Source organism: Typopeltis vanoorti, chromosome 1, assembly GCF_054136105.1.
Source record: "Typopeltis vanoorti isolate ZY-2024b chromosome 1, IOZ_Tvanoo_1.0, whole genome shotgun sequence".
Lineage (NCBI taxonomy): Eukaryota > Metazoa > Arthropoda > Arachnida > Uropygi > Thelyphonidae > Typopeltis > Typopeltis vanoorti.
The window spans coordinates 77849761-77877480 of NC_143549.1; the positions used below are offsets into that span (position 1 = coordinate 77849761).

The following is a 27720-nucleotide window of genomic DNA, read 5'->3' on the forward strand; positions in this document are numbered from 1 at the left end:
TCCGATTTTTTTTCCTTTCGAAATATGACACACACACACACACACACACACACACACACACACACACACACACACACACACACACACACACACACACACACACACACACACACACACACACAGTTTAAAAGTGAATATAACATTAATTTTCAAAATAAAAAAATAAATAAAAATAAAAATTAATAAATAATAAACTCAATAAGTTAAATAAGTACTTCATAATTTTTCATTTATTTCATGAAATTTCAGTGTGATTTTTTGGGATCGTACATATTTGATAGACCCAGATTGCACAACAAAATGATTGTAAGAAAATCATCAAAAATTAGGTTTCCTAATATCATTTAATTTAGTGACACGTCTATTATCACAATTAATTTACAGTTAAATAACATCATCCGTTGTGACTACTACCGTACCGCTTACTAGAGGACTTGAAGTGGCGTGAAAAAAAAAGGTTCCATTTTTGGACGCCATAGTATGGTTTTAGAACTATGTAAAAATCAATAAAAATAGAAAGAAAATGATTCAATATTTAAAAAAAAATAGGAAAACATCCTTAGCCCACTCCAGATACTAATGTACTATAGACTTACAACTTTTCATGAGTTGAATCACATTAAAAAAAAAAAAAACTCCAGACATTTTGGCATACAACAACAACAACAACAATAATAATAAGGGGCTTTTTCATTTGAGAGTGAGTTAGCCAGCTAAATATATACATACATTGCAGAGTCTTTATCCCCACTAGCTATAGAATACTTGTAATTAAAAATCATAACTTAGTGTACGTTGCTTTAGATATCGCTACCTTAATTTCAACAGGTACACATCAGAAAGTATAAGGATATGTTTAAGTTTAAAATTTTGCTATTTGATATTAAGAATGCACAGGGTAACTGGCGATGCCTTTGACTAGCCTGTTTAATTTAATTCTGTATATAGGATAATAATGATATATGAAACACTTAGAAGGAGGAGATGTTCAGTTGTCTGCTGCTGATACAAAGTTCGGTAGAATAATAATTAATCAAGGCGATGTAGAGAGAGCTTGCAGGATGATTTAAATAGACTGGCAGTATGGGAAAAACACAATGGATGTCAATTTAATGTGGAAAAGTATAAAGTTATGCATTTTGGGATACAAAGATACATCCTGTGTATCACATTGAGGAAACTGTACTCCAGAGATTTGGGAGTACTAGTAGTAGTAGTGGTAATAGTAATAGTAGATAGAGAGCTGAAGTCTAGAAGCCATATTCTTAAAGTAACCAGGATAGCTCACCGGATTACTTGGTTATTGAAGAACACACTAACAAGTAAAGATATGGGAGTTATCATTCTTCTTTATAAAGCCTTAATGCAACCACATCTAGATTAATGTGCTCAGGTCTGGTAATCTGGATTTCTTAGAGACGAGGAAGTGCTGGAGAGGATCCAGAAGCTAGTGACCAAGATGGTGAGTGGTCTGTGGAATATTCTTTATGAGACTAGATTGAGGGTGTGTGGATTACAGAAGTTGTTGGTAGGAGAAAAAGAACGGATATGGTGGAAACATTTAAGTTGCTTAAAGGTTTTATAGGATTGATGCAGGGGAAATGTTTCAGCACTTTATTAGAAGAGTTGGGTAAGACTGTGGTTAGCAAGGTGCAAGGACTAGATTTTTCGCTTGGAGAGTAGTGAATGAATGCAATGGGTTGTCTGAGTCAGTTGTCTGTTAATGGTTTTTTTCAAGGAGAGGTATGATAGATATTGTGTTGATAGTTTTGGTCTTCCACGATGGGTCTTAGGACTCCATGGATGTGCCCGTGCAATAATAATAATAATAATAATAATAGTAATAATAATAATATTTGCTCGAAAAATGAATACAGTACCTGTCACATTTGAAGGGAGAGTAGTTGGTACATTTGTCTCGAATATTAGCAGAATCTTTTCTTTCCTTTGTATATGGGAATGAGATTATATTTTTATTCTTTCTTTCTGTCGATTTAAATTTATATTTGCATTTTATAATGTTTTATAATGAAAAGACAAGAAATCAGTCAGAGAGCAAAGATCCAAACTTTAGCCTTATAAAAAAACATTTTTACACTGAAAAAGAGAGCCAAAAGGCTTCACTTCGGCGATGCAAAATTATTCAAATTAAGTGGATATTGAATCCAACATTATTTCAAAGCCGAATATATAGAAACTACAGAAACTACAAGAGTTTCAGAGAAACTGCAAGAGTTTCATGCCGAATATAGATTGAAACTATAAAAGTTTTGGCGGATCCAAGCTTAAGCAAACCTTTCATGAATGACAGGGGAAACTCGTAGTAAAGCTGGAGTAAGCTTTGATCACTATTCATAGTATTTCATAATGTGAAATAATGTTGGATTCAATATCCACTTAATTTGAATAATTTTGCATCGCCGAAGTGAAGCCTTTTGGCGGCTCTCTTTTTCAGTAAATCTTGATGCCTTTTGTGATGTGACACCTTTTTTAGCAACTCGTATGGTAAAGTATAAGTTCTGCATCACTTCAGCCTGAGTATTCTTGGTCTGGCTTCCACTGACGAGACCTCAAAAAAGGTCGAAACCGGTTTGGGTAGTGACCCCCCCACTCCCCATAATGTATAACATCATACATCTAGGAAATGTGTTTTACATTATGGGAAATACTAAAAATAGTGATCAGAGCTCACTCCACCTTTACTACGAATTTCCCCTGGCATGAAAGATTTGCTTACGCTTGGATCCGCCGAAACTTTTATGGTTTCTATCTATATTCGGCATGAAACTCTTGAAGTTTCTCTGAAACTCTTGTAGTTTCTCTATTCGGCTTTGAAATAATGTTGGATTCAATATCCACTTAATTTGAAACATTTATATATATATTTTTTTTTATCCATATACTGAAACCTATCGGTGAAAATTCGTTGTCTTGCACCATCACGTACATTTCACATACGGTGTTAGTAGGGCTGTGGCGCGATAACAAGTATGTCTCTATGAATGAAGAAAAAGGCTTGCATAAGTTGTAGCTGTGTCGGATCGCCATCCAGAGCAGCCCATTGTATTTAGATGCTGAAGAGAGAGATCTTGTCTTTTCAGTAAAGAAAAAGGGCGATTCGAGGTTAGTCGATATGTATATACACAGACACTGCTTGGAAAGGAGTCAACTGACACCACAGTGTGAAGAACAAATAGCCATGGCGTCTACCTTAATAAGATGTAGGACCTCCATTCGCTGCGACGACTGCAACAGTCCTACAAGGCATATTTTCCGCGAGCTTGCGATAGCGATTAATGGGAATTTCGGACCACTCTTCCTGTAGACATATAATGAGGTCCTGAACTATTGTGGGGACTCACTTCCCTTGACCTCGCCCGGGGGTCCGGTTCATTCCACAGATGTTCAGTAGGGTTGAGATCAGAGCTCTGTGGAGTCCATTCAAGTGTGGTCACGTTCATGTCCACAAACTACGCAGTTATAGCAGTAGCCTTATGACACGGTGTATTGTCTTGTTGAAAGAGGCAATGGTCAGTTCCGTAGAAACGCCACAAAGTAGGAAGCATTGGATTGTCCAGAATGTTCACTTACCTTTTGGAGTTCAATGTTCCTGGCACTACAAACCGAATGTTTGTAGAAACTATGAAAGTTTCGTAAGTTGACCTGAAAGCTTACGAGAATACAATCCTCGGCATCCCCAAGTTGCCTTAGCTTGCACTAATTGACTTAAGTAGCTAAGGCAACTCGGGGAAGCCGAGGATTGCATTCTCGTAAGCTCTCAGGTCAACTTACGAAACTTTCATAGTTTCTACAAATTCGGCTTTGAAATAATGTTGGATCTCATATCCATTTTGCATTATAAATTGTTTCTTTCTGGAATTTTCCATTTAAAATTTTCGGACCGGGACTGATCGCGGATTGCGAACCCGCGGATAAGGGAGGGGGGGGGGTAACTACGGTAGTCTTCTTTTAATCGTAATGATGCCATTTAGTCTTCTTTTACTGCCAAGTTCTTTTTTCAATAAGTAAATAAATATTTACTTATTAAAATAAATAATAATATAAGATTATATTCTTTTAAAATATAGAATAATATTTTTTATTTTATATTTTGAATGATATATAAACATAAAGGTGCAATCTGATTAGCTGCCTTTCCTGACGGAAAATAAGCTTACTTTTTCCATTGACTTGAATGCATTATTTAACGATTCTTACTAAAGTATGGAGCTTTTTTATGATAATTACAAAACTGAAAAAGCTCCATGCCGGCTCGATCGTTGCCCGGGATAACAAGGATCGCGTTGCTTGTTTAGGTGGAGGGCAAGCTTCAAAAAATAAGTTACAGTCCTATAAACAACACTCTCTCAAGATATGTTCCTTAAACATAGAACGACTATCTAAATCCAAAGCCGAAGTCATCTGCAAAATAGCCAAAGACAAAGAAATTGACATCCTGACTCTCCAGGAAACCCCATGTGCCCGACACAGCACTCAATAGACTAAAGATCCTAGGCCTAATTCTCGTGTCTTATAGCCGCCATCCCAAGCATGGCCTGGCAACCTACATCCGGCCTGGCCTCAAGGACTTAACCCAATGTGTACCTGATGCAGAATACTCCATAGGTATTAAAGTTCATAATACTACCCTCTTCAATGTCTACAAAGGTCCATCGCAATCCTGGCCTGATCAAATGGACCGGCCACCACCTCACCCTGCCATCTATGTTGGTGACTTCAACTCTCATCAAACCATGTGGGACTATTCCTCTAACAACTGGGACGGCAATAATCTTGTTAACTGGATGGATACATATAACATGCATTTGGTTTAAGATGCCAAGCAGGAAGGCATTCTACACCCCAGATCTGTGCATATTCTCTAAAAACTCTGAAGACCACCCTCTGCCAACAACCAGAACCATCCTAAACTGGAATGCATTCGAGAAACAAATCGAGCGAACCATTACAGCAATTCCACTCACCCCTAACTGCTATCCCAGATTTGTTAAACTAATCAAAACTGCAGCCAAAGCCTCTATTCCTAGAGGCTATAGAAAACAATACTTCATGCTGGAGTAAGGAAACTGAGTAACTTTTAGCCAAATATGAGGAGACTGAAGACCCAACTATTTCTAAGGAGCTCATAGCAACGCTGGATAAAAACAGAAAGGAAAGATGGATCTTAACCATCCATGAACTTGATTTCACCACATCTAGCCGGAAAAGTTGGTCACTTCTGAGAAAATTAGGTGGGGCAGAACCAACATCACACAAAACAACAGAGATAACTCCTGATCAAATGGCTAATCATTTATTGAAAACCTCCAAGATACGTCCCAGCTCAATTCCTGAACTTGTACACTCAGCATCTCGGGACGAGGTACAGGAAGCCTTAAAACTCACCAAGAATGGCAAGGCTGCAGGAGTGGATGGTGTCCTCCCTGAGTTTCTAAAACATCTCGGTCAACGAATTCAAATATGGCTGGCCGCCCTTTTCTCAAAAATTATAATGACTGGAAAATCACAAATCTGTGACGGGAAGCCAAAATAATTGCCGGGCCCAAACCAGGGTAAGATCCAAATGATGTCAAAAATCTACGGCCTATCTCATTGCATTGCTCCACCTTTAAGCTCTTTGAAAGAATTCTCCTTAAAAGAATTTCACCACTTATCGAAAGAGCAAGCTAGCTTCAGGTTGGAAAGAAGTTGCTGTGACCAGGTCCTGGCTCTGATTGAAGCAGGCTCCCAGAAGAAACTTAAATTCGGAGTCACTTTCATTGACCTTACATCTTATGACACAGTCTGGATCAGGGGCTCCTCCTAAAGTTAGGGAATATTATAAGGTGCAAAAAAAAAAAAAAAAAAACTTTCCGGCTTTTTGAATCCATTCTCTCTAACAGAAAGATCCGGGTACATATTGGTGGAAAAAAAAGAGTAGCCCCAGATTCCTTCAAAACGGTCTCCCACAGGGCTCTGTGTTAGCCCCTTTATTTTTTAACTACGTGTATGACTTACCACATACCAGCTCAAGCAAGTATATGTACGCCGATGACCTAGCAATCCTACAACAATCTACCTCCTTTGCTAACCTGGAATCAACCTTGAACACAGACCTGAACGTCCTGGAAGAGTACTTCAAGCAGTGGTACTTGAAGCCGAATTCAACAAAAACTGTGTCCACAGTATTTCACCTGAACAATGCAGAGGCAAATCGACACCTCAACCTTTCTTTCCGTGGAAAAAGGTAGACCACGAGTTTCACCCGAAATACCTTGGCGTGAACCTGGACAGAAGCCTAACCTATAAAAGGCACATCACCAACCTGTCCAACAAAATTAAAACGAGAAACAACATCATTTCCAGGCTTGTTGGAACAACATGGGGTTGTGGTGCAGAAGTCCTAGGGTCATTTGCACTATCCCTCGCATTCTCTGCAGCAGATTACTCTGCCCCTGTCTGTGAAAGAAGTGCACACACACTAACATTATAGACACCCAGCTAAATTCTACCATGCGCACAATTAGTGGGACAGTGAGAAGCACCCCTCTCTCCTGGCTGCCTGTCCTATCTAACATTGCTCCACCAAACATACGGAGAAGACAAGCGTTGATTAATGAATTTAATAAAGTGATGAGCAACCCACTCCTGCCTCTGCACCAGACTCTCATAAGTCCACCTAGTCTTCGCCTAAAATCTAGAAAGCCTTCCTGGTCCATGGACGAACTCTCTTTACTGCCCTACCATCAACACCTGACATGTGGAGAGGACACTAGTCCAGCAATCTTCCAACAAACGGCTCCCTGTGCTCCCCAGCCTGGTTTTACATTTCCTAGGAAATTTTGGTCATCTATCAACAGGATCAGAACTGACCAGGGCAGATGTGGCTACCTACTACATAAATGGAAGCTGTTAGACCACCCTTATTGTGATTGTTCTCCCGTGGCCCAGACGAATACTCATATTGTGAACGACTGCCCAAGATGCCAATTTCATATGGTGATGGCCTTCAGGACATCCACAAGGTGACTGATGAGGCCCTGGATTGGCTTTCCATATTGGAAATTGACCTTAGATGTTTTGTATTCCTTTTGCCATAAGAATAAATAAATAAATAAACTAAAGCACGCACCCTAGTCTTCTAATACTTATGTTTACAAATTAAACTGAATGATATTATATTGATTAAATAGGTTTTTATTCGTATAAGAATATTGCTAATCATTTGTGATATATTTATAAAACATGACAACCTACTTAAAAAAAAAAAAGATTTCGTTTTCTTTTATCATACAATGATTTCTCATTCTTGTAAGCAGGATACATTGGATTAATTATGTATTTCTTCATAGACTAGAATTCTTTCGTCAAAAAGGAATAAAAAAAAATAGGTAGACTTGTACACTCAAACAAAAGTTGAAAAAGAAAAAAGAAATAAAGCGGTGTACAAATAAACTATGACAAAGCACTTTGGTCAGTTGAAGTCGATTGGACAGAACGCAACTGGAGCGGAAGAAATAACGGAGGATGTTTTCGTATTTTAAAAGAGGTCTTTGAAAAGCATTAGCTGGAGAGCATCCTTTTGTAGTAGTACAAATTCTACAATTGAAAAGGATTTAACTCAAATAGCCTAACAGAACGAAAATAAAACAGTCTAGTTCTTTGAAATAGGACTCAGTGATTTCAAGCAATGGAGGACAAAGACGAGAGCATTGGAGTGGAATAAAATGTTTGTATAGGAGTTGTAAAAAAGTTAGGGAGACACTTCACTTCTAATCAATGTGGTCAACTATCTGCTAACAATGCACTTCCATAGAAAATGAGTTGAACGACAAAACTACTCAGCGAAATTACATCACGTATGACGTCAGGAGAGGAAATGTATTTAAAGAGAAAGAGAAGGAAAGAATAAATTGTGAAACAGATGACGAAAACATAGATGGGGAGGATAAAAGATAATGAAAAAAGTAGGAGAAGTATTGGTTGAAAAGTATGGCAGAATCAACTAAGGATTTTTCATCCCACAAAATAACCCGTGTTTCCGGAAGGAAAAGCTTCTATACTTCCGTTTGAGACTGGTTAACTTCTGTCTCCTTACAAAGCGGTGTTACTATTCCATAAACTTAGAAGAAGGTACCGCTTTGTCCTCGTATTAACAGGACAAGGAAAAAATCAAGAGAAATGAGAATTTTTACATTAAAGTTCATCTATAAGTGGTTTCATAAACTAGTGATTGAATTTTTACTTCAAGAAGCTTTTTTTTACCCCCCCCTTTCCCAAACAGCAAACAGTACCAATACCACAAATGACGTAACACTTATTGGAGGGATGAAAGATAGTTTTGTGACACTAAAGTGGAGGGTTCAAACATGTCACACAGCAGGATGTGTCCATCATTTTTCAATAAATGAATAAATAAATAGTCTTTAAAGGCTTTTTTTTTCCTCCAAAAGGGAGTATGCGGTGATCTTTTAGACCTGACTGTCTTTTGAAGACAATTGGCATTTAGTCTCCATTCTTCGGTCTTCCCTGTTAGCGAAAGCTATTAATGAACCTAAGCATTCGGAAGAGATTATGGAAGACAACTGCTGCCATCTCATGGCTATAATTTCTAACAGTCTAATGGTTGCCTGTAACAGTATGAGTTCTCTGCCGGATTTTTTGAGCAGTGGAGTTCAAAACTCGAATTTCCGAAGGAAAATATCCTACTTATTCATGGTTAACATCGACTAGCCTTGAGAAGCGGTCGAAGAAAGGTCTAGAAGAGGGGTCTCCAACTTGTGGACCGCATGCGGCCTTTGGTCTCCCAGAAAGTCGACCTCTTTCAAAATTTTATATACCTTTGAAAACATCGACTTTTACTAACCTTATGCGAATAAATGATCACTAAAAGCGTCTCTATTAAATTTCTCTCAAATTCCTCCCAGTTACGGACATAGACTTTTGGTTGCTGACGTTATTTAAAGTAAACAGATGGTGACATTTCAATATTAGTTTTCGCCCAACTGTTATGGAGATTGGAGGAGGTAAAGAACTGTGAAAAACAATCGATTTTGAGGCATGTTGAGACTTGTCGATTATTTGTTATTTTTTTGTTTTGTATATCTATTAACCATCGCAATTTTTCAATGGTCAGTGACTAGATGTGACTTATTATGGTTTTTCTTCATGCTGTCTGGTGCTGGAAGCAAACGTGATTTCCACAGCCGCTAAACAGGCACCCATCATTTTTTATATATATATATATATATATATATATATATATTATGGTTTTAGAATCTGTAAGATATGACAAGAAAATTCACTATATTTCCCCTCTTATGCTTCCGTTTGTTATTATTATTATTATTATTATTATTCAGATAAGCTTACATATAAGCTTCGAGGATGAAAGCAGAGAAATTAGTTCTCATCCAAGATGTAACCAAATGCATGTAATGTACGTATCACATGTAAACCAATGTATGTAATGTAAGTATCATATGTAAACAAATGTAAATAATGTATCATATGTAATCAAATGTATGTAATAACTGTAACAAAGTATGCAATATAGAGTGATTATATCCATTGATATTGTATATATAGAGAGTGTAAAATGGCAAAGAAACATCTGTAATAATCATCATTATGAATATTATAATAATATATGTTGTAAACAGTTATTGTTATTATTATTATTTAAAAAAAAACTTTATGTACGAGAAAATATTTGTTATGCATAAATGTCTTCATATAATGTATGTAATTTATCTGAGAAATAATTTAAAAAAAAAAATTATTATTATTAAGATGGTGTAGTGTAGCTGTCCTTTGGAAATGGCTTTTACCTCTGCAGCGATTTCGAATAAAAACACAAGTATAAGTTCGATTCTAGTTGCTGACTAGAAAAAAAAAAATTTAGGCTTTACTTTGGCCGTTTCCCCAGTTAGTTCATATTTGAACCGGCAAGCTGGGTTTCCCTACCAGAAACATTGATTTTTAACCCCTCATTAAGAAAAAAAAAAAAAAAAAAAGAAAGAAAGTCGACTGCAAAACTGGTATTAGTACAGATAACAATACGATTGTTAGGGTTTAGGACCACAAGATGGTGGCGTTGTCTCTGTCATATACTCCTTGCTAAAAGTCTTCTTTTACTGATAGCTTGAGCGAACCATTAGTGAAGAATGAAGATAGAGACTGGATGCTCAACCGTCTTCAAAAAGGACTAAAGGAGCTCTGTCTATTTCCTTTGAGGAATAAACGAATTAGAGAATTTTTATCATATTCTTATGAAGTTAAAATATAAAAAGAAATCAATAATGCTTTATAAAAACGTATTTTGAATTTAGAAAAGAGTCTTGTGTCCTATTGGTTACATAATTTTTCGGGTCAGTTGATTGATCGCTTTGTATAAAGCGGGGATAAACATCAGAAGAGTGGAATTACGTCAAGGAGCTTTTGATTTTAATACGATCATAAAGATTAATCATATTCAAGCGCCGTACCAATCTTTATGTAGTTAAATAAACTGCATTGTATATGGACTTTTGAAGCATTCCAGGAGTGCCGTAACTTAAAATCGTTAACTTAGTAGCATGCACGGAATAAATTATTTGCCTAAAATTAGTTTCTTTGGTTGAGTGATTTCTTTAATAACAAGCTTTAATCACTGGTCGTTTAACATTTTAGGTTATAATCGGTGTCCTTCACGGCAACACAAGGGGCTACCTTTACATTACCACTCCACTCTAAAACAGTCTCATTTAATTAGATGGTTAACGCTTTTCCTCCTGAAGGAGAAAGCGAAAGATTAAAACAATGGGGACTTAATGGCATTTGAGCTATTCTCAGTTCATTGTATTTGCAAGGAAGAAAGCATTTAACCGAATAATAACGTTGTCAGTCATGCAGAAAATTCTGTAGAAAGCGCGCACTATATTGTTGTGGAAAATGATTGATGCGTACTAATACCAAGTTGTAATCTCGCCTATCATCGTTCCGCTTCTTCGTCAGCCTTTTCATTTAGTACTTTCTAAAATGAACTTAACTAAATCAGCGATTTCGTGGGTTTTGTCTTCTATTTTTCTAAAGATGTAACTCATTTATAACATTTCAGGCGTTTTTATTACGAACAAACTTCTAGTCTGGTATAAGCACGTGAATAAGATTTCATTTTCAGTGTTTTTTTTTTTTTTGTTTTTTTTAGCAGATTATTTGCTGACTCTTAGCTGTTGTTTACTAATCATTACATATTTTCATACGACGCCAAAAACTGCTTAGTATTTGTTTCCTGTTTTATTCAGAATTGTTCTAATTAATTTCAATAGTGGTTGGACAAATACGACACAAGATTGTTGAGTTATTTCTGTTATAATGGAACTATAATTGAATGACTGAAAATAGTTAGTGATAATTAATATTTGGTTGTTATAACAATTAATATCGGTAGAGCATTATATGACCTTCGGTTAGATTAAATAAAGTTTCGATATTTCCGTCTGGGGCACAAGTTTATTTTTTTATTATTTATTTATTTGATAACGTGAATCCCATGAAAGCCGTAGACGCTAGGAGGGAAGAGACCCTCCCCCAGTGTGTATATATATATTTGCATTTAATTTCAAATAGGCAGTAAACAGTATCTTCTTATTCAAAAAAAAAAAAAGAAAGAAAGAAAAAAAATGAGACAGTAGGTAATAACGCAGAGTCGGTAAGTTAAACAGGTAAAAAAATTCCTAATTATAGTTAAAAATAAAACATTAATCCTTTACATATATAAGTAATAATAATTATTGTTGTCGTTGTTATTCCCTGAAGTAAATGTCATTCTACAAAGTGGTCGAGTGAAACTCAAAATCGTAGGTGAGATGAACTGAATATCACCACGTGCATCGAAACCGTCAACGTTTAGCTGTTTATTTTAAGTAGTAATTTTTCCTTCTAATCTAATTTTTTTAAATGAATATTTCAATTATCAATGAAAATAAACAGCTGTGTTATTAGTGAAATACTAATGTGAAGTTTTAGCCGAAAGACGTATATCGTTTTCGGCTGAGGAAGTTTACTCGCCTGATCAAAATTTTCTCCATAGATGAATAAATGAAAGAAGTCCCTATCCGTCCACAGACTATCGTGAATAATGGAAATTATATATACAGTTTTCAAGTGCATTTTTTCATGACGAATATGTACAGTAGTAAACCTGAAAAGTTCCACTCCATCGTTCATATTTTCAAAATAAATAAATAAATGAATTTTTTAAAAACATTTTTATAATTTTTAAGGAATGTAATGTATAATTGGTGTTTTATTTTATTTTATGACTTTCAAAAATATATTATCGAAATATATTATAGACGAGTATGAAAAAAAAAAAAAAAAAAGCGCGAATCCGAAAAGGTCACAGGTTCCGGAACTACCTACTGGTCGAAACACTGACCAATGCCAGCCTAGCGTACAAACTATTCCGCGCAACTGATCTTTGCACTTCTTTTACATTTAATGTCTTGAATATTTCTGTTCTGGCAAGTTGCCATTTCTCGACGATAACCAAGCTGTAAATTGTACGTGAAAGATCGAAAATAAATTACTGTACAGTATTTTCTTATCGCATATGTTGCTTAATGTCTTGAAAATTCTCCCAGTCATTTAGTTATAAATAAGCAACGTTGAAAGATTTGTTTTTAACATTCTTAGAAAATCATTTCACGCTGAAAGACAATATACCTTATAATTGCTGTAGCCATCAAAATAAAAGTGTAAAAATAAAACTACGTATTATTTAGGATATTTAGAATATGTAAAAATTAAATATTTTTACATATTCTAAACAATAAATGTAAGCTATATTTAAACCGAATTTAACAATATATAAGCCCATCAGTAATGCAGTTGGAAAATCGACGAGATTTTGCGCCCTTCGGCGAATTCGATTCTCGTCATCACGCGAGTTTTTATTATTATTATTATTATTGGGAGAAAATCCTATTACATCTAGGTGAATAAAGTCCTGCTTTTTCTCCTTGAAACTCCAGTTTTTCATTCCCCATATTAGCAAATCGCACATGCAATTAACAGAGAAAAATATTATTATTGGGCGACAGATGGCGTAGTGCGTACGTGGCGGATAGCGGCGTACTAGGTAGATGGAGGATTAGGTAGCATAGACGGTGGGTGGCTATGTAGTACAGATTACTTGGAGATGTCACGTTCTTCACTTAAAAAAAAAAAAAAATAGAAATGGATAATATTATGCAATTCCACAGCAGTGTGCTTGAAGAGAGACTGAAATTCCACTTCTTTTCCGAAAAACCTTAAGCCGGTTCATTTTTAACATGCACTACCTTTTTATCAAATCCTCCTTTTTTTTTTTTTTTTTTTTTTTTTTTTTTTTTTTTTTTTTTACTTAAAGCATTATGATTTTGAATAAACCACCATAAGCACCAGCAATGTCTTTTCACAGATTCCTTTTATTTTTTGAAATCACTGGGCAACCGGCTCCACTTCTCGCTATCGCCGAGACTGAGTGCATTTCCACGGCCTCCCAGATACGAGGCAAGTTCCCAAATTACATATTATACGTAATACCAGTTAGGGTTAGGGTTCTTAAAGGAAATACAGACAGCGAAGCTCCTGAGAAACAAGTGTATCTTAGCGAAGAAAGAACTGAAAGTCAACAATCTTTAGAGATGGATCTATCGCTGAAGGAACAAAGTTGGGGATGCTGGATGTTGCTGTTTACCCAACAGTGACTTTTGGATGCGAGACTTGGAACCTAAAGAAGTCTGGCAGTAAGAGTATAGTTGCTTTTGAGATGTGGCATTGCAGAAGGATGTTGCGGATATCCATCTTTCAGTATGATATCCTATGATGGTTGCTAGAAAGGATCGGAAGAACTTTAATTCTTCTTAAGGATATTGACAGAAGAAAAGATTTTCACCTTTCTTCTGCTTTAAAATGATGGAAGAAGGATTTCTCTCAAAAAAGTAATAGAAATACCTGGAAAAGCAAGAAAGAATTGTAATTTCGATCAGAAATTTCACTATTCTTTGGAGGTTTCCTTTTGAAAGGCTTTTGAAGACATCAAGTATTTTTCCCTACTTTGAGATTCTTCGCTGGGTTCTAAGTTTTCGCCAACCAACATTGTGGGATTTCGCGATATGGTAAATATAAATTATATATTTATTTTAATCCTTTATCCAAGTGTAAGCAAACAAAGTTTGTTCCTGAAGTATCTTCAGGACTGAGGCAACTCGTGGCAAAGGTGGACTGACTTCTCATCACTTGACTTAGAAGTCAGTTCACCTTTGCGAAGAGTTTCCCCAGTCCTGAAGATACTTCAGGTGCAAACTTTGTTTGCTTACACTTAGATAAAGGATTTAACTAAATATATAATTTATAGTCTAACCAAGTGAAAAAAACTTCCATTTTTCTCTAATATGGTAAATATATATTGATTCTACCGTTTTGTCATTTTCTTCAGCAGTTTGAAAGCAGATGAAATAAACATAAACAGAGGGAAAATTTAGTGATTCTTAATTTAGTGAGTCATTACCATTGAGTACAACTGTTACATATTGTAATAAATGTGAATAGTTATGTTCATCTAACAAGCAAAAGAAGTTCTGCACGTTATCGTTTCTGGCGCCATCTATTGGCCACTATCATTAGTAACGAAATATTCCTTTTTCATAATTAGGCCTACTAGCCTGTTTAAGTTTCACGCTATCTCTTTATGGATCTTCCCATGTTTCTTTTTTTCTTTTTGGTTTATATGTTAGTATTATTCGTGTAGTCTGTTTTAGCGATATTCTGTTCACATGCTGAATCCATTTTTTTTTAATAATTATCTTATCTATTTTTTTTTAATTGATTATTGTTGTAGTTCTTGTATTGTTTATACTGTACAGTATATATAGTTCAGTGCAGTGCTTCCCAAACTTATGGATGTAAAGGCCTCCTTTGGAAAAAGTAAAATATTTCACGGCCCCCATTGGAAAAAAAAAAAACCATCGTAATACAGACATATATTATTATAATATTTATTGTATTTATATTCAATACAATTTATATTCAAGATTTTGCGTTTGTAAGCTTTTTGTGCTTCTTATTAAATACCTTTTGAAATGAAACTTGTATGAATAAGCCTACATTCACTAATATTCCTTAAGCGCCCAAATACGCAGGAAGCAAAATTTGTGAACCAACACCAATGTGTGATTTTTTTCATTAAAATATAAAAAATAACAAAAAAAAAAAAGAAATAATAAACAATAAAAATTAAATACGTTTCTTTTAAGATTAAAAAAAATCTACTTAGTCTTAAAACATTTTAAATTTGTTTACATTATTTCAAGGGCCCCCTCAACAAAACTTACGGTCCTCAAAGGGGCCGCGGCCCACAGTTTGGGAAGCGCTGGTTTAGTGCAGGGGTTCTCAACCTTTTCCAGTGGTGTACCACTATATTTAATTCAAGATATTAGATGTACCAGTAAGCAAATCTGTTTTCGTACCATAGGTTGAGAATCCCTGGTTTAGTGTATACTTCTGTTCTTAAAACTTTTATATCTGCCGATATTATTTATTGTTGGTCTATTTTTTTCATCGTTCGTGTTTCACTTTCATATAATATAACTGGTTTAACAAAAACATGGAATATTCTTAATGCTATATTTCTTTGCACTAAATTTGGTTTAAAGATAACTAGTTTTCAATCGTTGATCCCATTCCAGCTTTGATACGTCACCATCATCACGAACCATGGGCTCACTGCCCGTTGGTGTCTGATGCCTCGTTCACTATCTTCTTCCACCTTTCTTTGTCCAGTGCACATTGTCGCAGTTTCTGTACACCCATTCTTTTATGTCGTCCATCCATTCTCTGTATGGTTATGGTCTACCTCTTCTGTTTAAACCATCCAAAATACCAAACATAAATGTCTTTATCTTCTGGTCCTCACTCATTCTACAGATGTGTCCAAAAAATTGCAGCTTCCGTTTTATAATCTTCTGCATTAGATTCTGTTTTGGTTGTACTTCTGATAGAGCTCTTCATTGGTGATTTTCTGTACCCATCCTATTCTTCTAAGAATAGGATGGGTACAGAAAATTCTTTCAAATGGCAAAATTCTTTTTCTTGATTCCTCATTTATCACCCACATTTCAGATCCATACAGTACACCGCTAAAGATGCATGTTTTCAGCACTGTTAGTTTTGTTTGCACTTTACTTTTCCAGATGTTATCCATGGCCTTCAAATTTGTTCTTCTATTTGCAATTCTGATCTTTATTTCTTTTTTTACAGTCTAAATCATACGTCATTTTACTTCCCAAATATGTGACTTGTTCTACATTTTCTATATCATTTCCATCCACTTGTATCTTTTGTTTCGTGTTCTTCTCATCAAATATCAGTTTCAATGTTTTTTGTAGTTCTCTTTCGTCTTCTTCAATGACAACAATGTCATCTGCAAATCTCAGATTGTTAATTCTCATCCCATGTACTGATATTCCTTTCGCATCTTCCCTCATTTTATCCATTGCTCTTTCTAAATGTGCGATGAAAATGCTTGGTGATATTGGGTTTCCCTGTCTAGTACCTCTGCTTGTTCTAAACCATTTCCCCAAATCATCACCTATTCTAACTGCTGCAACTGCATTCTTATACACATCTTTTAATATAGCTGCTATTAGTTTTCTATCGATTCCATAGGATTCTATCTAATATCACTTTCTGGATGATACTGTCAAATGCCTTCTGAAAATCAACAAAGCAAGTATATGTGTTTTTGTTTTTTCTCCTAGCTTTCTCTGCTATTAACCTCATTGTCAAAATCTGTTGAATTGTACTTCTATCTTTCCTAAATCCTGCTTGTTGGTCTGCAAGGTATGCTTCCAATTGTGTTCTCAATCTTTCTGTCAGTATCATCTCACCTTATCAATGTGATTTGTCAAAGCAATTGTTCTATAATTTTTACATTCTAGCTTATTTCCTTTCCTGCATAATGTCACTAATATCGATTTCACCCACTCCTCTAGTGAAATCATTTCCCCCCCCTCAGAAAATTTTCAGAGGGGGGGAAAGCTTGGAGACAAATAATTACATCAATAAATTTTTATTTAATTATTTAATTTTTGTCACAAGTAGATTAGAGAATACAGAATTGCATCAATACAAAAACACATACATGATGTATATAAATTTACAAAATTTACAATTTAAATTTAGAATTGAATTCTCCGTCTATCGCTTGCAAATCGATTGATGACATTTTCAATGAATTTCTTCTTTACCACTTCCTTTTCTTTCCTTTCTTTTCCGCTTCCTTTTTATTCGATCCCGGGGCAGTGCTCTGTTTGCCTCCCTCTGCGAACACCCATGGTGGTCTATATCTATTCCGTGCTGTGCCAAACCAGATTTCTCAGATTTACTGTTACTAAGATAAGATTGGTGTTTTATTTATTTTTTTTTTTATTCGCTTTTCTACTGAGCGTCCATTTTTGTTTCTATCTTTGGAAGATAGAAACCATGCTTATAATTTGTTGATAGGAAGAGAAGCAGCCACTAAATTGTATTTCTTAAGAATTCTGGAAATAGGTTCAGAGATGCCAGAAATGTGACAAATTTTAACTCAACGTACTATTTCTTTGTTATTTGAGTTAGGATTATCGGAATTAAAAAAGCTGTTGTGTGGCCCTTTCTAAGAAGCATTTTTTGATATATGAAACTCATATATCAAATAATATATGAGTTTCATATATCGTTTGATGTTTGAGTGTCTGCTGTAATAGTTAAGGTGCAGAACAAATACTATGAGCACGTCTCAATAAAGTTTTTATAATTCCAGTCTTCTGTGATGAACGGATGGTGAGCCCGTTGTTGAACATAACGTCCTGTAGAAGTTGACTTTTGATAAATGGAACTAATTAATTCACCTGTTGGTGAACCGGGGAGTAGAATATCTAAAAAGGATAATTCTCTCAAAGATGAATTATCGTATCATCTTGGATAGATTAAATCCAGGAGTTAAATAGGGATATCATATCAGCAACACTATTTCATATATACTTAATTGAAATAAGAATTTATTAATGGAATAAAAAAAAAACAATCAAGATATCTGAACCATTCTACAATGAAGGTTTAAAGACACTGCTTTTTGCCGATGAAAAGATGATAATTACTGATTCTAAAGATAAACTCTAAACCTAAAAGAGACAGCCAAAGATTTCGGATAACACTTGCAACAGAAAAATCAAAAACAATAGCTTTTAAGATCAAGGACCAGCTAGAAGTAAACTAGTAATAAATAATTACATTTTGGAACAATTAATTCTTCTAATTCTACTTATTTAGGGAGCATGGTTTTATATGAAGGCGAAAAGGACACGAATATGAAAATTATGAAACATCTAAAAAATGCCACGTGTAATAAATTCGATGCTTAAGTCTAACTTTGTACAAAGACCAACTTAATAATGTGAAATACACTCAATACTAATACAACTTTATGAACGTGATTTTTTTAATGTGGCTCTCTCTCTCTCTCTCACTCACACACACACACACACACACACACACACACCAATGTGAAAAAAATTTATATTTATAAACTATAGTACATTTGTTTTGTGGGTAGGCTAAGAAATGAAAAAAGAATTAAGCCAGTAACAGGGGGAAAACAACTCTCCTGGAAAAGAAGACCCATTGAAGCGACTTGCTGATGACTTTCGAGACCAAAACAGACCTAAATCTTTGAGATGCACAACAATGAAAGCGGAAGAGGTGGCGTTGATATTGTGTACGTTGCTTGTTATGATTTAAGGACAATCATTAGTCCTGAAAGAAGAGAAACAAAATAAATAAATAAATGTTTTATTTGTTCGAACACTATTTCAGATTACATTTAATATATGTATATACATTTTTTTTTATAAACAATGATTGAATATATCAAATGAAAATCGATTTACGAAACTAACTTAGCTTCCATTATTAAACAAATCAATTTATTTGTCCATCAGATTGGGTGCAAAATTTTTCTTCTCGAGCGTTATCAATTCGTGCCACATTTTGGTCCTTAAAGTATGTCCTTCCTCTCCTCCTGCATGAACAAAAAAGATACTTCCGGAAACCATCTCACTCACGCTATGTGTACCAAATAGGAATCGATAGCCAATTTGTTCATGATGGATCCCCGACGCCATTGCTAGAAATCCAGTAATGTACACTTCTTCGATCGAAAAAGGGCGCACCTCAAAACTTTTGTTATAAAGAGAATTCATAACATTTATTGGCATGATATACGCTGCTCCCGAACAATAGGCAGGGTACACGGAGTCATTGAACTGTGTGATGGTTGAATGCCGCCTCGATGTCTCTTGTCTGACAGGCATTCCTTTCCATACAAGACAATAAAGTTTTGACAAGTCACTTGTTTTCAACAGAGACTGCAAATATCGCTCTACTGCAAAAATATTGATGAAAACATCATCGTCTGCTTTAATTACAAATTTCACTTTGGAACAGTTCTGAATAATCCAATTCATTCCATGTAGCACCTTATGACTTAATGACTGATAGTTGTCATCGACTGGTGTAATAATAACATCGCCATAGACATCGGCTTCCCATTGTACCAGTTTTTTCAAAGTTACATCGTTCACTTGTCCTATAGCGAACATTGTAACGATCTTCAATGTTGATATTAATTGCTGATTTGCCCACGTGTATCGAATCACATGACGATGAATAACGTGGTTTGGAGCGCTTGGGACTAATATTACAGCAAGCAGTTTGTCGGAAGTTGTACAACTCACGTTTGGTTGTACATTCTTTGGTGGAGCAAATTCAACGTCTTCTAGAATAGTATTTGGTTTTAGATTAAGGTACCACACTAACACTAGTAAAACGACGAACGTTACTGCAAGAGCTTGCATATAGATTTTAGAACCTCTGGGAAGTAATCTCCGAGCCATATTAGCCTATAAAAATAAAATAAAATATATACATATAATATAAGAATCTTTTGTAGATTTTTGTGGTCAACTATTAAAAAGACAATTAAAATAATTAATTAATTAATTAACAGATTTTTGCAACTTGAAAGAGCTGAATGTTATTTGTGACAAGATCACGTTGTATGTATATCTCGCGAAGCATTCACACTTATAAAATAACCAGAAGTTATGATTTTATAAATAACACTCAAAATGTAATTATATTTATATCATTTTATTTTATGATATAAGTATTATATCATAACAAATTAATTATTATATCATAAAAATTAAGAAACAGTTAGGCTGACCACAAACTAACAGCAAAAGATTGAATTCTTCCAAACTCAGATCCTCTGTAAAATTCTTCAACTAGAAGTGAGTGTCATGGGGAGGTGGGTTTGTTTCCCCTTCCGGAAACTGGTTTTTAATTCCACAAAGCAGGCTAAGTGATCAGAGAGTGTAATACATCAAATGACCGTGGTTGCTTTGGCCATGATTCAACCAGTCATCATTAAACACACAAGCCATATTTTCAGAATATTTCATCTGGAACGATATTTTCCTGCGAAAAGTGTTTTCTTTTCTTTTAGAGAGAGAGAAAAAAAATAGAAATATTAGTCTGAGTTTTAAATACTCGTATGATAGTACCGTTTCTGCTTGACAAGGTATACCTATTTTCTTACGATAGTACGATTGTAGACTATTGCATGATGGGAGAAAAAATGGGGAAATAACAGGGATTTTTTTGCTTATTATGGACATGAATCGACCTAGTAATACCTTGTGGTGGGATTGGTCATTATATTTCTATCCCTATTAACGCTAGTTCATGCTCTTTTAGAAAGAATGCATAATTTTGCGATTCCTATTGGGCTAACCTTTAAAGTCTTAAAAACTTATGAGCCCTGAAAATTGAGCTGATTTCAGGGCTGGGATGGCTTGAACAGAAAGTTTCTGAAGAGCTGCCTCCGTCATAAATTGTTTCAATTATTGTTATGTTTTGCATATTCACATTCTAAGAAGAAAACAAATCTAGATTGGAAACAAAGGAACAACAAGAAATCTATAAGTCCATCTCTTAAATTATCATTTTAAACTATCCAGACTCCAAAAACAAATCTAAGGAAACTTCCATTCCTGAGCCCAGATTTAATATAACTTAATAATATTAATAATTATTAATATTATTAAGTTATAATAATAACCTTAAAAATAAGATTAGTTGAGGAATAAACATTTTTCAATGTGTACGATTCAAATATAATTATTTGGTAAGCTTACGTGTACTACAACAATGAATATTATTTTTACATGATCTGAAATGTGCTTTTAAGTAAAATATATTAATTTTCGAATATTATGTAATATATAAATGTCATATAATAATAATAATACTAATTAATAAAACTTTTATCTTGAAGTAGGTTGTAGCACATAACAAAAGCATCGCTTTCTCACCCACTTGTTTATATACCAAGGAGTTGAAACATGCTGCATGTTGGGAGCCTCCTCTTTTTTTTCTCGTTGCACCACTGTTGGGCATGTGGTCTGCAGAAACCAAATTTTCCATCCTACACCGTGATAGTGTTCTTGGGTTTGTTAGTGGTTCAGGATATATTCATGGTCAACAGGCATTAAACTATATGAATGGAGTCCTATTTAGGAATAAACTAAAGTAAAGTAAGTATCACGAAGTGGCGTGCACGTACTTCAGATGACACGCCAATCCCAGTACATGGTTACACTGGGCATCATTCAGAATTTCATCGTCTTTTTTTTTTTTTTTTTTTTGAGGCTTCCCGTGATGTAACAAATAATCGAACTGCAACTACGCTGTCAAATCTGTCGTGAGGAAGTCCGCACAACTGGAGAGAATACATCTCAATTGCAACCTTTATCTTAAAAATCACGAAAAAGTCAAAGTGGTTTAGAGTACACTTGGAGGTTGGGAAAAATACCAACCTCCCCAGATCTGCTATAACTATTTCGTAAATATACGATGTATAGGTTCCATTCTCAATAAATAAACTTATGTTTAGTGAACTCAACTATCAGACTTTTTTTTAATCGCTACTTATCTCGCTTTTCTTAATATTGCATTATTCGATTCTCTACGTTTTAGCTGTCGCACATCTTATCTCATAGGGTATCCAACCTTTTGTTGAGCTTTGGCAGAAAGATTTTTTATATTTTTGAGCGTAACCTTCCTAATAGCAAATGTATCTCCTTCGTAAATTGCAGTTTTCAAATCACCAACACGATTCTCACAGGAAGTAGTTACTTGTCTACACGAATACCAAACAATCACGACAATTTTCCAAGACACACACATTTGTCTTTCCACAATGATCTAAGTATATTATAGATGATTTTTGTGTTCAAGGATTCATAGATAATTATCTGTTTACCATTTCACTTCACCTCTTTTATCTAAAACATTGCCACTCTAAGGAATGTATCAACGTAAGAATCAACAGTATCACAACTGACTGGAAATCTCCAATTTGCTTTTCTCTCTGTTGTAAACCTGTAAGTGCTAAATGCAGGACGTCGGATTGGAATTGGATTGGTGGGGGGGGGGGGGAATGATTCAGACAGCTAAAGTCATGAAGTGAGAATGTTATTCCTGTTAACTCAGCGTATTCTTCTGCTGATTTTTATATTTTGTTGGAAAAAAGAAAACGAGAAAAAACAACGTTTTTGAAGGGAAACCTGCTTCTGTGTACTAACTCATTCAATTAAAAGAACCTTATGATTCTTCGCTTCCTATATGGAATTCGATTTGAAGAGTATTTTCGAATCGTCTTCACAATAAAAGCGCATCAAAAAGCAGAAAACTTGTATCATGTCCAAATGTCAGTGTATCTCTTGGGATTTTGCCAACGTTATTGGATGTAGCTTTTGGGCAACCCCGTTTCTAGCTCTTTTGCATCCAGATGGCACTAGTGTATCATTACTCTGGGAGTAATGATTCACTAGAACTTTTGACTTTTCAACGTCTACATTAATAATTCAGATGAATAACATTCCACCATCCCGATCATTCACTGCCACCACAAAAGTGTTTGGAGAAAAGAGATTAGGATAATATTTCCTAAGTTTATGATTATTCTGAAGGTTTGTGAGCTTGTAATGACGCTCCTATTTTGAACCACTTCATTAGTTTTTCTTATTTCAAATGTAAATATCATAAAGTTGGAATATTAGCCACATATGCTTTCCGTTATAGATTCTGCTACTGTCGATCTATAGGAGATCTTGTTTGTCACTCACCACTGGATAAATACAATGGAAAACTTTTCATAAGTTCTGAGGCTATCATTGAGTGGTTGCATTTGAATATCTCTGAGGTATTTTATCTCTGATATATTATCATTATCAAATATCTCTGAGGTATTTTATCATTATCAGATTTGCCATAGACGCCTTTTAGACGAGAAAAGATGACGTTTAAACATAAATTATTTCCCCTAATAATTTATGTTTGCGGGTGATGTCAGAGGTATCTGCATCCTCAGACGTCTTCAAACTGATGCCAGAGAACCATCATTAGGTCGAAAAAACTTTCTCCTACTTATATCAATAACATTCAATTGGCAGCAAATTCCATCCACAGTTTCCTGATGAGAATATATTTCACATCTTTTTTTCTCGACGTCTCCAACAAAGGAGAAAAAGATTGTCTAATTAATTATTAGAATAATGAAAAAATAAATAAATAAAACCATTAAACACGTGAAGAATATTACTTTTTTGCTCTTATACGACAACTCTTAAACTATATAAGTGAAAAAAAAAATCTAAATAGCTACAATCTTCACCAATCTTTCCTTAATTTTTCTTTATTGTTAAGTGATTTGATAGCATTGTTAAATTTTCATGAGCGCTAAACTAGTTCCGTCTATAACTTTCAGCCTTGATAATACTCACATTTCTAAATAAACACAAGCTTTTTCCTCTCGGGAATTATCCCGAGAAGTTTTTTAACATCTAGTGTCTTTCTTGGCATAAGTACATTACACATATTGCCTCCTCCTTGGTATCAAAGAAATTCTTTTTCTTTTGCTACAGGGATGCTGCTTTACCCCTGACAACTATTAACTGTATATAAATCACTAACATGTCAAACTATTTAGTATTATTGTTGCATCTGTTGTCGTACCGTTCCTCATAGATGTGCCTTTTTTTGTTTTTTTTTTTAATTTATTTTAGCGATCGCTAACAAGTATTTTCTCAGAAACGTTCAGTTTCCGAATCGGCATTCCCTACTCGTCTGTAAATCTACTCTGCAAGTGCAGTTAAAAACACCTCTTTAGCGATATGCCCTTTGCTTGAAAAGATCTGGGTTTTCGAGACGCGAAGAGCCTTTCTAAGAACTTTTTGAATGAAGGTGAGTTACCTAGTTTCTCATACGAGGCGAATTTCCTCCGGAAATAACTTTCGTATTTATCCTCGCAAAAACAGACATATCTGGTAAATATTAACTTATCACATAATAATACTCACCTCATAACCTTAGTTGTCTCGATGTAGTAATAAAATCAACTACAAACACACACAGCTATTATTATTATAACAACATAAATAGAGAAGGCTAATCACACTCTCTCTTCATAAAAGCTAACCCAAGCTTCGAAGTAGGTGGGATTAATTCGCCTGATTCACCTACACGTAATCCTCATAATCAAAGACTGCAGATTATGTAACAAAACAGTCAGTAAGGTGTATAACAATAATGAAGATACTGATAACATTATTCAGATAAGCTCTGCAAAGCTTCGAGGAAGAATCCACCCAAAGAAACAAGTAAATATTATAATCGATTTAATAAAAAAAATGAATCATTGTAAATTTAAATGAACAATTGTAAATATGAATGTGAAAAAAGATGTAAAACACATTGTTATTTATGCAATTTAATAAGATATTTTACTAGCATTCTGTACTGGAAAAAAAAAGTATATAGTATATAGACAGATAGATAATTGTGTAATGTATCCTGTGTAACTGAACTATAACTGATTGTAAATTATTACTAAAATCGTTATTACTACTATCATTATTAACACACGAATTGTTGAACTATATGACTTGCGCACTGTACAAAGTATGAGATAAATTGGAATCTGAATTGAACCACAAGTGAAAAATTGTAGTATTATCTTATAAATTGTATGCAGTACCGTCGACAGAGTCTAGCATAGAGGCAGCCTGCCTCACGGCGCGGCTTAATAAGGGGGCTCGTTCAGCCATATTGCGGTAGGCGCCTTCGCTACGTTAACAATTCCTGGTAACAGCAAGTGCGGAAAGAAGTTCATCCAAGCTTAAACTGATTAAAAATTATTTGCGAACAGCAATGACCCAAGAAAGATTGGTTGGTGTCTAGCAACTATATCGATAGAGGCGGACATAGCTTATAATTTCAATTTAGAAAGCTTATAAACAGTTTTATTGTGCGATATCCTCGTAGAGCAAACATTTAATTAATATTGCTATGTAATCGTTTTGTATTAATATTTCTCTTTTAATAAAACAAAGTAGCAATTAGAGATTTTCTTATATTATTGTCTTATAATCCATCAGGGGCGATATTTAATTGTTTTTGCCTCAGTGCGCGATTTCATCTGGCCACGGCCCTGATTGTATGTAATTATATTAAATTGTATGTATTATATAAATTGTATGTATATGTAATTTATTTGACAGATAATAAAGTATTATTTGACATTGAAAAAAAAATTATGTGATACCTCCAAGGACTCATCGCTATCCATCACTAATTCATACGTCAAAACCAAACTGATCGAAAATAATTTCGTTCTGTTCTTTCATCTCACGTACTGTCTTTTGATAACTTTCCTTCGAATATGTTTCCTAAAAATGTACAATCTAAATGTTTTAAGATATATTTTTGAAACATTTATTAAGTGGGAAGTCTAATGTTAACAAGTTTCTTCTTCATCTCGCTCATTTATGGATTTAGTACTAATGCACTATAGATTAAGCAATCTCTCATGTTTTGGAATTATTACGTTTATAAAATAATAAAAATTGCTAAATCACAAACAGATAGTATGATTTCTTTGAATGAAAACAAACAAATTGCAGCATTCAGCGAAAGAACTTGTTTATCGATTCATTCCACTACCTTTCTCAAAGCGGTTTGATTTTATTGCATGTTTACTGATATTCAGATTTGTAGATTATTAAATGAAAATTATTTTCTTCTTCGTTTACGTTCTTCACCCAGCAACTACACTAGATCTTTCGAGTTTGAAATTTCGAAATAACAGGTAATAAAAAAAAAAAATCGAAACATGGCACACAAGGGGAAAAAAAGAAAGAAGCACTTCCAGTACAATAAGCGATAACTATATTTTTCGCCCCTCTATGTACTCTCTACAACTATCTTATTTTCTTTGATAATCTTAGTTCTATCACTTTTTATTTCACCGCTTTTAGAATCGTAAATGCCAATTTAATTATAAATACATACCTATTGTCGAATACATGTAAATGCCATCATGAAGCATGCGCGATTCTTTTCGTAGATATCCTTTTATCCTTGTCGATGCATTTCCTTGTATTGACGCAACTAGAAGATAAACGCATGTTAAATGCAATAAAATAAAAGCCTTACTAGACAACAGAAAGACAACTGCGTAAATACCGTTGATTATATCCACTTGTACCAGAATAACACTCCGTCCGAGGTTATTTTCGTTCTTCCCTACCCTGCCAACATTGCATCGGTAGGAGTTTAAAATTACATTAACTCGTTTCGAATACCTTTGTCTCTATTATAAATAATAAAAACCCAAAATAGCATTTTTATCAGTTAAAAATGAACAGAACTAATTGAAATATAATAAAAAAAGTATATTTTGATGGATATTTTTAACTGATGTATATCGACTTTATCAAAAATAAATAAAAAAAAAAGTTGAGCATTCATATTCTGAGTGAAAATATTTCCTTTTTTTTCGTATAATTAAGCTAAGAACTTAAGTTCTTTTCGTATTCAAGATTTTAGATGTTTATTTTAAATGATTAATATTTAAAATTGCAAACACTTAACTACTTTTAATAATATTACGATATGGACAGATCGATTATTTGATATTTTTATATCACAGCTCTTTTAATTAAAAAATATATTTATGTTATACATATAACTTTGGCACGTGAAGGATTAAGTTTAAAAGCTCAACAAATAGTGCTTGCAGTATATAGTTTTTTTTTTTTTTTTTCCGAACTTTGTGGTGGAAAATCCATTTAAGAATCCTACTGTAATTATGAAAGTTATAGGATATGCGGATTTAAAAGTGGTGGTAGATTTTATGTATAGTCGTGAAGTTAGTGTATCCCACGATCACCTGCCAGGCTTTGCACAAGCAAGTAATAGGCGTCAAATGACAAGACTGCAAGCACAATCAAAATTCATCACACAGGAATGAACCAGACTCACTAATTGCTATAGAAGAGACTTGCGATATGACTGAAGATATCAGTCAGGTAAGAGAAATGGTTTCCTTATCTTTGCGGGCTCAGACTGCTGTTATTCAGCCTTTACATGAATCGTTGGTTCGTGATGAACTCGGGTTGCATTCGTTGTCGTCTGCTACTTCGCTGGATGCTAAGGTTATGGAAGATTAATGTATGTTTAGTAGTGGAGCATTTTAGGTGGAGTCCAAGGGTAGATTGCATTTAAATGAGTTTGGCGCTGTTGGAAATAACA

General features: G+C 34.5%; 1 protein-coding gene across 1 annotated transcript; it reads right to left on the reverse strand.

Moving 5' to 3' along the window:
- Nucleotides 1-18839: 18839 nt before the first annotated feature.
- LOC150110116 (beta-1,3-galactosyltransferase 1-like) lies at nucleotides 18840-26646 on the reverse strand. The gene is made up of 2 exons (XM_090391534.1): nucleotides 26479-26646; nucleotides 18840-19964 (listed from the first exon to the last, which is right to left on the reverse strand). The coding sequence occupies exon 2, from the start codon at nucleotides 19956-19958 to the stop codon at nucleotides 18990-18992; it is 969 nt and encodes a 322-aa protein (XP_090247660.1). The 5' UTR covers nucleotides 19959-19964; nucleotides 26479-26646; the 3' UTR covers nucleotides 18840-18989.
- Nucleotides 26647-27720: the final 1074 nt, after the last annotated feature.

Bases quoted from the DNA above. Each gene is read 5' to 3' on its own strand.
- LOC150110116 (XM_090391534.1), bottom strand. From the start codon at position 19,958: ATGGCTCGGAGATTACTTCCCAGAGGTTCTAAAATCTATATGCAAGCT.